This window comes from Sphaerodactylus townsendi, linkage group LG01 (assembly GCF_021028975.2).
Source record: "Sphaerodactylus townsendi isolate TG3544 linkage group LG01, MPM_Stown_v2.3, whole genome shotgun sequence".
NCBI lineage: Eukaryota > Metazoa > Chordata > Lepidosauria > Squamata > Sphaerodactylidae > Sphaerodactylus > Sphaerodactylus townsendi.
Window position 1 is genome coordinate 149,312,974 of NC_059425.1, and position 14,728 is coordinate 149,327,701.

The following is a 14,728-nucleotide window of genomic DNA, read 5'->3' on the forward strand; positions in this document are numbered from 1 at the left end:
CTATTCCTTAATGGATTTTCTTTTGTGGGAAGGCTGCCAGTCGTTGAGCAAACTGGAGTGAGGCTAAATAAAAGAAACATATTTCCTCCAAGCTTTTTGACAACATGTTTACTTTAATTCTAAACTACCTCTTATTATGCTCAGAACTTAATTGGCAGAATTGGGACTACAGCTATTACCCTGTTTCTCTGAACATAAGACATCCCCTGAGAATAAGACATAGTAGAGGTTTTGCTGAAGTGCTAAATATAAAACATCTCCCGAAAGTAAGATGTAGCAAAGTTTTTGTTTGGAAGCATGCCCGTTGAACAGAACACCAGAGCATGCAGCTGTGGAGCGGATAAATAAGACATCCCCTGAAAATAAGACATAGCGCATCTTTGGGAGCAAAAATTAATATAAGACACTGTCTTATTTTCGGAGATGCCTATAATAGATCGTAAAGGTAAAGTGTAAGCACTAAGTCATTACTGACCCATGGGATGATGTCACATCATGCTATCTGCTAGGCAGGCTTTGTTCACAGGGTGGTTTGACACTGCCTTCCCCGTCATCTATACTTTACTCCCAGGGAACTGGGCAGTCATTTTACTGACCTTGGAAGGATGAAAGGCTGAGTCAACCTTGAAACCAACTTCTATTGAGATGAAACTCAGGTCTTACTGTAACTTTTGACTGAAGGGTGATGAAACTTCAGAAAGTGAGCTATGCATGCAAAGCTGGGATTTCTGCAGTAATTAGGCTAATGAATTCCTACTAAAATAAATCCAATGAAGGTGGTAGTGGGAATGGAACACACAGTTTCAGCAAATAAGATGCACCTGAATAACCAGGGGCAGCCATTGATGGGGTGAGCAGCGCAGCAAAATAAGGGGTTGCAAGGTAGGAATTGCATGCTGCAGAACCGGGTGCATTGATTGGCTCCCAGCCGCTTTGGCGGGAGGAGCTCTGCTATAGACGCCCCGTCCCCGCCTTCCCGGCGGCGAGACCCAGCAAGGCGTGGTGGTGTGGTTGGCGCCTCGCATAAGGCCTGGAAGGAGACTGGTTGCGGCCTCTAAACTTGCCTTTTCTTTCCTTTTTTCCGACTTTTCCTCACCTTGCTTGTTCTCACTTTTATTCCTTCTCCTGTTGGTTGTGACCGTCACGCTACCGCATGGGTCCCAAGCTGGTCAAGAGCAAGAACCTTCGGCAGAGCTCGAGTGCCCCTCTGGGCCAGGGTTCGGTCCAGACCGCCCGGGTCTCCGGAAGGCGCCCGGCTGGCTGGATTGGTGCAGCGACGCTGGCGGCTGCGTTTGGGTCTGTCCCCCATTGGCCGCAGGCCCGCTTGCCCAGTGGAGCACCCTTCCGGGCAGGAGGGCTCTCCGCTGCCTCTACGGAGCCGGCCGGGCGACGCTGGCACTGGATCCTTTCCTGGTAATGCAACTTAGCGGATACGGGCTGATGCACCTCTCGCAGGCTCCCCTCAGCGGTGTGGCTAGCGATTCCGTCCCCCCGGGCTGGGTGCAGGGGAGCCGAGCCCTCCATGTCAGCGCTATTCGCCGGCACTCGGCTGGCACCAGTGGGCTGGCGGAGGTCTCCAGCTCTCGCCGCCAGTCAGCGTCCACATTCAGTGGGACGATCCGCTGGCCCTCCGCTCTCGGGAGAGAGCAGGAGGAGAAGCTGCCGCCGCAGGCTCCTGGTCCTCCAGACGGTCTCCCAGCTCTTCATCTTCGGGTGAGTCCTCCGAGGGACGACGCATGCCCAGGTTGGGGAATTTTGGTTCCGTTGGGGAACACGTGCCCGCTTCTCCCATTTTGATCGAAAACGCAGGGCGCTTGGGTGCGGAGGCTAATTCTCCTGCCCGGGCTCAGGGACGGTCAAGGCAACCCGCCTGGGTCCCACCTCCCAGGAAGCTCCGGGAGCTGGCACTCGCACGGTACTATGTCGAGCATTCAAGTTTCCCCAGCGGGAGGGCGATATGGTTTGTCGGGGGAAAGCGGACGGAAAGCGGCGGGACCGGCGGCAGCCGAAAGCCGCATTCTCTTTAGCAACTGGCTGCAGGGGTTCCACTGAATTCCTGGCCCTCGCCGGGCCGCTTCACCCGCGGGCCTGGCACCTGGCGGCTCCACATGTCCTTAATGTTGCGAAGCTCGGGCGCTGGCCGGCGAGCCAGCAGCCATTGCCTACGCGGAAGCCATCCGGAAGAACGCTACCCCACAAGAGCCGGGTTCCGCTGGCTCTCATCCACCACTCAAACCTGGATGGTCGCCGCCCAGCCGCCATGAAAGGCCGCTGCCATCTGCCCTCAAAAATCCGCAGAGCTTTCCCCGGGCGGCGGCAAAAGGGCTTTGTTGGGAATTCAACTGGCGCTTGCCAGCGCTCCAAGTGGTTTGGCGCGTTTGTTCCAACTGTTCTGGCAGTCATGGCAGAGCGAAGCTGCCCTAAGTCGGCGGGCGCTTCCTCTTTGGCGGGCGGGTCTGGCCTCCGCTACCGGGCCCACACAAAGCCCGTGGTCAAAGCCGTGTTCCCCGCAGAAACTTTGATCGCCTTTTCCAACTGCAGTCGCTGGTCTCTACACCTGTTCTCCGCCTCTTCAGCTCAGTTGGTGTGGTTGCAGCGCTACTCCAGACAGGTATGCTGCCGCTGCGGCCTGCTGGGGAAGGTTTCTCCCTCCTGGTTTCTCAATCCTACCGGTGGCCCCTCGTGAGGTTTTACCAGGCGACAACTTAAAAGTCGGTCCGAGAACTCCCCGTGGTGGCTGACAAACTTGCTGCACCAGGGTCGGCCGTGAGAAGGCCCTCTCAGCCACCCTCGCCTCCTCAGCCTCAGGGTCTCACCCCAATTGGCATGGTGCTCAAAAAGCCCCGGGGAGTATCGCTTAATTCAACACCTCTCCCACCCCCCAGGCTTAATTGGCTATCATTTCACAGACCCCTCGGTCTGTTCGCTCGTATACACCCTGGACGAGGCTATATCCTCCATTTGGCAGGCAGGCCTGGTGCCCTCTTGGCAAAATGTGACATCTAATCTGCTTCTTCCGCTCCTGCCCATTCCCCTGACTTCGAAGCTGCTGGGCATCCATTTCCAAGGCAGCTGGTTTGTGGACAAGGCCATGCCCATGGGCTGCTCTTCTTGCCTGTGCAGCTTTGAGACTTCAGCATCGCCTCCTTGAATGGGCGTCCAGTAGAGGAAACGCAGGCGGTGACTCATTATCTGGGTGATTTTTTGTTCATCGGTGGGCAGGGCACCAGGGAATGTGATTTGCTTTGCAGGCTTTCCGGGCCCCGCCGGCTGAGCTGGGGTCCCCTTATTCCCAACAAGACAGAGGGGCCCTCCAACGTTCTCTGCTATTTGGGCATCCACCTGACTCGGTTCAAGGTATCTTCCTCGGCCCCCCCGCGGATAAGCTCCTGGCCCTCACCACCCTGCTGCAATCCGCGGCTCCATTTTAAAAAACATGCAGGGTTCGCCAGGTCCAACCTACTGGGCCACCTTTATTTCGGGCTTGTAGGTGGTATGCCTGGCAGGGCGCTCTCTGCTCTCGGCTGGCTAGGTCCTTTGTCGGCTGCAAGCCCCTGATCACCGTGATCAGGGTATCCCGGGTCTGAAGGAGGATCTGCAGGTCTGGCTGGTGTTCCTTCGGGCTTCAACAACGGCATTTCTGTGGCAGGCACCTCTGGAACCCGGCTTGAGTTGCAGGTGCACTCTGACGCCTCGGTGCCTTTGGTTTGGGTTTACTTTCAGGGCCGGTGGGCCTCAAGGTCTCTGGCCCCCCCGGCCTGGCATCTCACAGGGTATCACCAGGGATCTCACTTCTTCTGGAGCTGTTTCCATCTTGGTATGTGCACGCCTGGCACCCACCTTTGGCAAAATTGAAGGGTGCTTTTCTGGTGTGATAACCAGGCTGTGGTTCGTGAGCTGGAACAGGCAGTCCTCCAAGTCTGCACGGGTCGCGCGCTTGGTTCGCAATTTGGTTCTTACCTGCCTCCCTTTAACATTTCCTAAAGCTGCTTTCGCTCCAGGTTTGCAGGAATGAGATTGCTGATCGCTGCTCTTGGCCCTCGGGCGGAGCTGTTCCCGCGACAGTGCCGGCCCCTCTGGAACCTTGGCAGCTGTGCAGTCATCACAGGTGTTTTGAATCCCGCTGGCACCGCCACATGCAGGCAGTAACGACCGAGCCGCAGCACTTCGTGAGCTTCGCGACCACCGGGAGGGATGACCGTGGCGGGTGGGACATGGCCTCTCCCCGAGTACCTTGTCCGCCCCATGGGCAGGATGCACCCCGCACCATGGGGTGCAGCTGGCGGGCATCGCCTTCTATTGCAGGGTCTCGTTTTCCCGGACGCTACCAGCCGCTCGTCAGGCCGGGCTGGTGGCTGGTTGGCGCAGGGTCGGCCCCAGGCAGAGGGATCTCAGGCCCCAGTCACCAGGGGAGGTGCGCGCTCGTGTCACCGGGTGCTGGCGGCAGGTGCGCGCCACGCCATGAGCCGCCAAGGTTCTTGCTTCACAGCCAGCTTCCACCTGGCACACCATGGGGCTTTCAGGCTCCGGGAACTGGTCGCCTCTACCAGGGATCGCCTTCCAGCACCGGGAAGGTAAGGGAGCACCTAGTCCCGTCTGGGGACATGGTCTGCGCGCGGCTGGCTCTTTCAAAACCGACTCAGGAGGGTCGCGGTGCTTGGGTCACTACGCCAGCCCTACTGGCGACGCCTCCTGCCCTCCCTCCACTCATCGTGGTGGCTCCTCGCACAGGCCACGGGTCGGTGGCATGCTCTTAGTGCATGAGGATGGGTCCCCTCACCAGGTTCCAGTTCCTGGGTGTTCGCATGCCTGGCCTAGGCTGGGCTGCCGGCAGCTGAATTCGGCCTGCACTCCTTCAGGATAGGAGCCGCCACGTCAGCGTATTGGTGATGGTGGGACGCAGGGAAGACATTTGGCGCTTTGGGCAGGTGGCGGTCCGGGCCTTTTCGGGCGCATATCTCCCCACACCTGACTTGTTAATTCTTTCCACAGTGCCTCCAGGGATGCCGACTGTTCATCGACAGGTGTGGGTCGGGCACAGCCCGCCAACCGCGGCTGAAGAATACGCCTGCACTTCGGGACTGGGGCCGACATCTCGGACTCGGGCGCATCGCGGGAGGGATTGTGTGGATGGGGCAGGGCACATGCTGTGGCATGAGCTGGAGCCCAAAATAATTGAATATATTTTCCAGTCGGCCACACCGACCCATTGGTCATTCATTTGTGGGGAGGAGGACCTCCCCTGCCAGGTCGGGCCTTGACCTGCGGTGCGCGCATGGCCACCACACCTGAGCTTTGCCAGGCATCGGCCTGGTATGACCTTGGTTTGGTCTGAGATGCTGCAGCAGGTCCACTGGAGGAGCTGTGGATCCCACTGCCGTGGACAGGCCTGCAGGTCAACAAGGCGCCGCTAAGGTGGTCCTCTCCCTTTGGGGAGCGGTATGGACCACCCGGTGATCTCCCGACAACAGAGACTTCTTCGAGCCGGGATGCATGTACCCCGCCAACCTGCAATGGGGTTTGGACATGTGGCTTCAGTCCATTCAACTTACTCCGGCTGGTTGAGATAGGGACAGGCTCAGGCTTGAGGAGTTTGGGCGGTGAGCTGCGAGGGAGGGCAGCTCGCGGGCGGGTTTGCAAACGTGTCGCACATCTGGGAGAGAACGAGCCCTTCCGCTAGGCTCCTGTGGCTCTGTGCCCTGTTATGGGCCGGGGTGGTGCGGGCAGGCTGGCAGGCAGGCAGGTCGGGCCGCTGCCCGGCACCCCAGGGAGTGGGTTGGCCGGGCCGGTAGGCTGCCATGGGCTTAGCCGCGCCCTCGGCTGACCCCAGCAAGCAAGGCAGGAGGACGGGCTGTGTGCGGCCTTGGGGCTTAGCCAGTGCCCGTCTCCTCAGCATGGGCGGGAAGAGGGTGGAAGCAAGGAGTGTTATCTCTGGGGCTTCCCTTCCCGCCAGTCCCATATGATGGGATGGGATGTGCGACCCGTTTGCCGCCCAGCTCTTTTGTATATAGTTATTGCTGTTATGTTTGATATTTCAATAAACGGGCTGCGGCCCATTCCTTTTCCAGCCTGTCGTCGTGGTGTATTTATTGTCCAAGTAAGTCTCACCATCTGCAGCAAAGCTACATTTTTTTCTACCATGTCCAAAGATTTCTATTCTTGGCCTGTAGTTCAGACTGATCCCTTCTATGCAGTGACCTTTTTCAAAAAATTAAAAAACCCAAGAATGTACAGTGGCAGGGTTATATGAAAAATATCAGGGCTGGACCAATAAGTTCCACCTAGTAAACGGGGCCAGTGAAGGGAAGCTTGTTTCATTAGATGAAGCTTTGTTCCACCAGAGGAAAACTCCTCTTTTAGTGGAATGGTGTCTTTGGATCCAACCTAGAGAATTTTGCTAGAACAACATATTGTTTTTAGGATCACCACAGGTCCTGTCAAACCTCATGCAATCTGAGAGTTTTGTTTCCAGAGTTCCCAGTAATTTTTGAAATTTAATGCTCAGACATTTGGAGGCCCAATTTGGACTGGCATGATGGTATGGATGGAGAGGGAGCTTAAGCCTTCCCTCTCTAGCATTGGTTTCCAATCTGAAATGATCTCAGGGAGATGTTTTTTGCCCTGTTGGGGAAATATGCACTATTGAGCTACACACAAGTTCCCTCTGCAAAGATTGTCATGCCCTTATATAAAGCCGTGGTGCAACTGCACTTGGAGTACTGTGTTCAGTTCTGGTTGCCACATCTCAAAAAGGATATCGAAGAGATAGAAAAAGTGCAGAGAAGGGCAACGAGGATGATTGAGGCATTGGAGCACTTTCCTTATGAGGAGAGGCTGAAGAGTTTAGGACTCTTTAGTTTGGAGAGGAGAGTCTGAGGGGGGATATGATTGAAGTCTATAAAATTATGCATGGGGTAGAAAATGTTGACAGAGAGAAATTTTTCTTTCTTTCTCACAATACTAGGACCAGGGGGCATTCATTGAAAATGCTAGGGGGAAGAATTAGGACTAATAAAAGGAAACACTTCTTCACGCAACGTGTGATTGGTGTTTCAAATATGCTGCCACAGGAGGTGGTGATGCTGCCACTAACCTGGATAGCTTTAAAAAGGGCTCGGACAGATTTATGGAGGAGAAGTCGATCTATGGCTACCAATCTTGATCCTCCTTGATCTGAGATTGCAAATGCCTTAACAGACCAGGTGCTCAGCAGCAACAGCTGCAGAAGGCCATTGCTTTCACCTCCTGCATGTGAGCTCTCAAAGGCACCTGGTGGGTCACTGCGAGTAGCAGAGTGCTGGACTAGATGGACTCTGGTTTGATCCAGCTGGCTTGCTCTTATGTTCTTATGTTCCCTCAAGGGGACTAAAGTGCAGCTCCCAGGAGCCATTTTCAGATCAGAAAAACTGCGTGAGGGGAAAGCACAAGTACTAAATAGTACTAAACGGGCAAATAACATCACTACAGGAGCTGAAATATTTGTTTTCACTTACGCTATTGCAAAGGAAGGAGATGTACAACTATAACCAACAGCATCTCTACAATTCTCCAGCATTTTTTCTGCTTAGGAAAGCATACTACTACTACTACTACTACTACTACTACTACTACTACTACTACTACTACTATTACAATAATAAGGACCTTCTTTGAATTGTTATATTTCTGTAGGAATCAGTGTTCCTGACCTTGTTCCTTTCAGCATTTGACTCTGAGTATTCAAGCTGAGGGGATATGTCAGCCATAAACACCCACTTTAGCAAGTGCAGCAGGGAAAGAGCATATTAATATAAAAATGCACACATTTTGCTGCTGGCAGAATTGCAGGGTAGGGTTCTAGGACAGTGATGACGAACCTTTTTGAGACTGAGTGCCCAAATTGCAACCCAAAACCCACTCATTTATCGCAAAGTGCCAACACGGCAATTTAACCTGAATACTGAGGTTTTAGTTTAGAAAAAACAGTTGACTCCAAGATGTGCATTACTTGGGAGTAAGCTTGGTGGTAGTCGGTGGTTTTGCTTTGAAGCAATCATGCAACTCTTCCAACAGGTGAATCACGACCTTAGGAGGGTTTACTCAGAAGCAAGCCCCATTGCCAGCAACCAAGCTTACTCCCAGGTAAACGATCATGCTTTAGTTCTTCACATGAAAATCAGTGGGGCTTAACAGCGCTTAACAGGGTTATCTACACTGCTTCCCCAAAACTAGGTCTTAAGTTTAATGCTAATAATCGAGCCCAGTGGCTCAGACCAGCCTAGATGTGCGTGGGGGGGACAACTCTGTTTCCACGTGCCCACAGAGAGGGCTCTGAGTGCCACCTCTGGCACCCGTGCCATAGGTTCGCCACCACTGCTCTAGGACAATAGTAGATGCTACTAGCACTTTTCACAATCACTTCACAAAAACCCCTACAGACAGCAAAAATAGAGACTGAGGGAGCTGGGTATACACTTTTCCACCAACAGCTCTAACTGCAGTCAATCATGGTGCAGAGTAAGTGAAAGTTTCATGTTTCTTCAGGTGAAAATAGTCCCGAATGTCTATGAGCGTTAAAGAATCAATTTTAAGTGCAGACTTCATCAGAACCACCATTCTGAGCACTATTAAACACATAAGTTTGATAAAAAAGCATTTATGGTACATTGAACAACTATCAGTAAAACTTGCCTCTCCCACTCCCACCTGAGAGCTTAGGACAGAGAATAGGACTAAATGGCAGTCTCTGTGATGGGAGTGAACAGTAACGTGACCCTACTTGCAGATGGCATTGACTTATTGACGTTGAAGGTCAATGTTGGTGAGTGTAAGGTGATGCATAAATCTCAACTTCAAGGATAGATTAATGAGGTCTGCCTTTGCTGAGACTGAGAGTGGAGCACAATTTGGGGTCATAATAGTTAGCTCAATGAAAAAGTCAACTCAATGTTCTGCAGCCATGAAAAAGGCAAACTCTTGGTTGGGAATTATTAGGAAAAGGGACTGAAAATAAAACTGCTGATATTATAATATCCCTGTCTATGGTGAGGCCTCCTTTGGAATGCTGTGTACAGTTCAAAACGGACATTGCAGAGCTGGGAAAAGCGGAGCAGAAAGCAATCAAGATAATTAGTGGAGTTGGAGCACTTTCCCCAAGAAGGAAGGCCGAAGAGTCTGGATGACAGGATTCTGATCGGATGGACCTCCAGCTTGATCCAGCAGGGCATTCGTACATTTTAGGATGATGGGGTGGCAAAGTCACCAGCACTTGCATTCAAAGATGCACAAGAGTGGCTCCATCCCTCAACTGCAATTTTGCATCTAAAAATACTGTTGTAAGAGAAGTTGAAAGCAAATAAGCGTGATGATGCACTCTTCTATTCTGCTTGCCCTTGCCCACAAGGCTATTTTTGCTGCAAGAGCACAACCCTCCTCAATAGCTAAAGAGGACAGACAGGATTACCTTCAGAATTGGATCTCCATTTTCATAAATTAGAAATGAAACACTGCAGCAGGTTTTGTTGAACTATTACAGTGGAAATGTAAAGAAGAATAACTGCATTAAAATGTATTTTAACTTAATGCTGTAAAATTTAATATTTCATGGTCTGTTTAATGATCTGCCAAGCTCTATTTAACCTCCTATCATTGAAAATGTCAATTACGTTTGCAGCATTTATTTAGCCTATTTATCTATTTACTGGCAGAAGAATCCTCACAGGAAAAAAGGGGAATATACCTTTCCATTAAAAATGATGAAATGCAGATTTAATTGGATTAAGTAGCCAATCAGTCTTACCAGCACTATCAACATCAAGAGTTTAGGTAAACAGATAACGATCTGAATCTGACAACTCTGTCATCCCGTTTCCCCCCACCCCACCCATCTCCTGACAGTGGCCAAGGGGAACCTGATAACACTAATCCTGTAGACCTGAGTCCACAAAAACTTAAGTGCAACCATAAAACTTTGAAGGTTCGTGCGTTGCTATAACAAACTGTCTCAGGGCCAAACTGCATGTTACCTTTGACAAAAGGTGAGTTCGGGTTTCTCTGATCCAACTATGTGATTTTGCAGATAGACAAGACATCAGAGACCTAATTTCTCTAAGTGTGTCAGGGCCCAATTCAGCTGCTGAGTAGAAAAGGCCCTGGGGGCCATATTTCCCCTTCTGTGGGGCTCTAAGTGCACTAACTGCAACATGTGGAAGTCCATAGAAATGTTAGTTCTCCAATATTTGTCTGCAAAAGGGACATGTAATAATTACCCCACTGGAATTTACTACTGACAGCAGAAACTTACGTACATAGAAGGTCTTGCCCAAATGAAATGGGACTGAGATAAAGCTTTCCTGCAGAAGGTCCCCTCCCCCAGTTCAACCCCAGGCATTTCTCAGGTAGCAGGCATTGTGAAAGCCTTTTCATTAGAAATCTACTGCTTTCTGAGAAGACAGTACTGAGCTAGATGGACCAATGGCTTCAGTAGCCTTTTACAGATAACATACACAAGGTAGAGTGAGTACATGCAGAGCGGGAGAGGAAATCAGTGTTCTGTTTCTGTCTACCCTGGATAGGTCACATACATGTATAACCACTATACACATTCTGACTCCTTTCCTTGTTATCAGATGCAGTAACCAATCACAGGGATAAAACCTACATGCATAGCTTGTATGCAAACAGAGCTCATGCTTGCATTCTGGTGGTTGTATAAAACTTATATCACTTCATTCTTGGCTCATCTATGGGCGTTTTCCCACTTACCTTCTGCCCTGCGCTACTGTAGCCGGGTCCCCTGGCACTCCCCACTACAACGCTGTCGCGCCCCCTCAGCGCGCATCATTCCTGGCGCTCTGCAAAACGGCACCTTTTGATGACCCCGCGCAGAACACGGGGTCTTGGGGAAGGCCGGGCGCATGCCAGAAATGACACGCGCTGAGAGTAGCGTGTGGCATAGGGGGCTATGAGTAAGTGGGAAAACGCTCTACACTGGCTTTTCTGTTTCCAGGCAATATTCAAGATGCTGGGCTTGACCTTTAAAGTATTATTTGGCTTGAGACTAGTATGCCTGATTGACTGCCTACTCCCTTATGAACCTACCTGACCATACAAACATATTCCAAGGTCCTACTTCAGGTTCCCCTGCCTTCTGAAACTGGGCTGGTGGCAACCTGGGGAGAGAGCCTTCTTGGTCATGGCACCAAAACTCTAGAACTCTTTCCGTAGACAGACTTGCCCATCCCCTTCTGTTGCCATCATCTGGCAGCAGGTGAAGACCTTTTGTTTCACCTGGCATTCCCCATGATCCCTTTTTCTTGCCCTATGTTGCTTTTATGTAGGTATATTTTATTGGAATATCTGTGTAGTGTAGCTTGATGTTTTAATAATATGTTGTTGTTTGGTTTTAATAGATGTTATGGTATGTTTTTATTATCTATGTTTTAAATCTGTTACGGATGCTTTGGTGTCCCTAATTAATCAAAGCAGAAAGGTGGAACATAAATTTTGTATATAAATAATATATAAAGATGAACGCATAAGAGTTGTACGAACAAAGCTGTCTCAGTCATGATGGAAGCACTAGCGGTGCTGCTGACAGTGGATTTAACCATCAAAACTGAATTGTAATTGGACTACATGGGCGTACATCAGAATCCCCCACAACAAATTTACTTGTGTGTCAACAAACAGCCTAGACCTCAACAAACAAAGCAAGATAATTTGTTTGGATGATTGAAGGTTTGGAGGACTGAAGGATGACTGAAATTTCCATAGTCACTGCCACCTGCCAACTCTTTGCCTGTTTCCTCCCCCACCTGAGCAAACTTGCCATTGTGAAGGAACAGAGAACCAGTGACAGAAAAAGCAGCTGGGTGAAGGAAAGGGTTTTTAGTTTTCTTCTTAACAGATCAGGAGTGTCAGTTCCTATTGAGGTATGTAAGGCGTAGTTTTCGTTATTTTTTGTGGAGTAAATATATTGAATTGTGAGAGTCCAGAAAACCAACAATTCCATGCAACCTGGCAGAAAGTGATACTCCTCTGCTGATAGTCTCTCTTCACCCCCACCTTCCATTCCTCACAAGGTTGTGTTTATTTGGAAGGGGAGAAGGAAGAGTGTGACTTTATTTTTCCAGGCATTCTTTTAAAAAGTTTGCAAAGAAATTAGTGTGACTTAGTTTTTCCAGGCATACTTAGAAAAAGAATTGTGAAGATTTGATTATTTTAAAGAATTTTCAAAGAATTTTGACACACATTGTGTATATGTATGTATGTACACATCTTCCTCCTACTAGATTTATCATATAAATATTTAAGCTTGTCAGAACACTGCTCTGTCAAACCTTGTACAGTCAGACTGGCGCCGCCACACACACACACACACACACACACACACACACACACACACACACACACACACACACACACACACACACACACACACCCAACAAGGCATCAGACTGAGAAAGCATTTTCCATGCAAATGATATCTAAGAGACTTTACCTGGAATTTAAGTTAAGATGACAAGAAACCATTTTGGATCTCAAAGTTTCCTCTCCAACCATAATAGCAACAGTGAAGTTACCAATAGAGTTCCTTCGGTTCCTTCGGTTCCTCAGTTACTTGTCCATTATGGATTATGAAAAGGTTAAAGTAAAAAATGCCCATGATTTTACTTACCCAACGATTTTGACAGAATGAGTTTTACTCTGATGATCAAGCTGTGGTGGGCCTGCTGCATTCCCACTGCACTTATAAATCCCACTTTTGTAAAGGAAGAAATCATGATGTACTTGCATGACAGCTAAACACAAAAAGAAGCAAAGCTGGTAATTTTTTTACTGTTCTGTCAAATGTTTTTAATTACTGTGTTATCATTTAACTATGCAGAACACTGGTTAGCAAAAAGTATAATGACTCTAACATTAAACATAAGCAATAATAAATCGATGTAAATTGTCACCATTAGTCCTAAGCAAATTTCATATCAGTTCAGTTCAACTTTATTATTCATAATTCAATATTATTACAATATAAAAGCCAAAAGTCATATTAATATATAATGTACTTTTGCTTGTTCTCCCTAATGCCATCCTATATTGCACCTATCTTCTCCTTATACTGTTTTGCACAGTTTCATGCACCCATTGTATCTACTTCCATCTCAAAGCCAAAGTAGATGTGATCTTGGAATCCATAATCAAATCCCCCTTATGTATTTGTTTGTTTACAACATTTTTATGCCACCTTTCAGGGTCCAATTTTTTGGTTCTGGAACCCAGTGCAGAAGATAATCATACAACTTCCCCCAAACACTGTAATCATGACTCAACTTAGGGACAATGATTATGCAACATGGTAGGTGATCCAATCAGAAACCCATAATCACATCAAGTTTTGCCCAGAGTTGATTTTGTTACTTTTCCTTTTCATCTTTTACATTTCCATTGTCTAAACATTTCATACAAAACTGTGATTTATTTTAATTTCGGTTAATTTGTGAAGGCAGGTTTCATTTCACAGACAATGACTCAAATGGCAGTTTGCCTCAACAAATGTTGGCTTTATTTTCTATTGTTTGTAACCTGGGATGAAGAACAAGCCAGGATGTGTGCATTCAAACATCATGCAAAAACAGCTTCAGATCTTGGCTTCAGATTTTAGTCTGATGCACTCCATCCAACAATTTAAATAATTGCTTACATCCAGACAATCACACGAACCACATTTAGTTTCATTAAATCATGGCTCGGCACAATGTCTGAATAGAGCCATAGTCAAGTTAGCCACTCAATAAATGGATCTTCAAAGCATTTGCAAGGACGTAGGTAAGGGGATTTTTTCTCGGGTTCAAACCACCACCACCCCCTTACATGTCCGAAGCTCCACCTCCCGTTTGGGGTTTTTTTTGAATTTTTTAGTATTTTTTGGTTTTTGGCCTGCAGGGGGCGCAGTTTTTAGGCTAGAAGCACCAAAATTTCAGGGATGTTTTAGGAGACTCTCCTGATGGTACTAGCCAGGTTTGGTGAGGTTTGGTTCAGGGAGTTCAAAGTTATGGACTCCCAAAGGGAGTGCCCCATCCCCAATTGTTTCCAATGGGAGCTAATAGAAGATAGGGGCTACACCTTTGAGGATCCATAACTTTGGACCCCCTGAACCAAACTTCACCAAACCTGGGTGGTATCATCAATAGGCGCTCATGAAGATACCCTGAAATTTGATACCCTTGGCCTTTCATTCCCCTATAACCTTTCATTGGCAACCCATAGGAAGGCCACTCTCCTAGATACATCTAACAGTATGTCAGCATTACTACGTTTCTTTTATAGCTGTGGCCATTCCTTTATCCCTCCTACCCTCAAATTTTTGAATGCCAAAGTCGCCTCGAGATTGCTTTACGGAGACCCAATTTGGATTCAAGGTATTAACCACTCCTTGAATTCCCTTCAATCCAATTTTTTTCATACAATAACTGGACTCCCAAATTGTGTGCCCTGTGCAACCCTTTGTCTGGAGTCAAAACTCCTTGGAATCAGCAGCTTGGCTGAGGGCTTTTAGATTCTGGCTGCAAATTCATTTTCTCTTGGACTGTAATTCCCTGGTCCACCGTCTGCTCTCTGACACCCATTCCAACCCCTGGTTTTCCATAATCAAAGAAAAAATGGCTTCTATTGGACTGTCAGTGGATTCACTTTGCCCTTTGTCCTACTCAAAAGCTTATAGAAAATTAAAAGGTCAACTATTGGATAG

The 14,728-nt window shown here is 48.6% G+C and overlaps 2 protein-coding genes across 3 annotated transcripts in view; both read right to left on the reverse strand.

The window, feature by feature from the left end:
- Window positions 1-14,728, reverse strand: part of LRRC1 (leucine rich repeat containing 1) — a 462,254-nt gene that overhangs the window by 224,509 nt on the left and 223,017 nt on the right. The window lies entirely within an intron of this gene.
- Window positions 1-14,728, reverse strand: part of TINAG (tubulointerstitial nephritis antigen) — a 45,395-nt gene that overhangs the window by 2,251 nt on the left and 28,416 nt on the right. For both annotated transcript variants that reach the window (XM_048497131.1, XM_048497140.1), the window contains exon 9: window positions 12,659-12,782. In XM_048497131.1, the coding sequence (XP_048353088.1) occupies window positions 12,659-12,782 (124 nt within the window). The remainder of the gene's footprint in view (window positions 1-12,658; window positions 12,783-14,728) is intronic.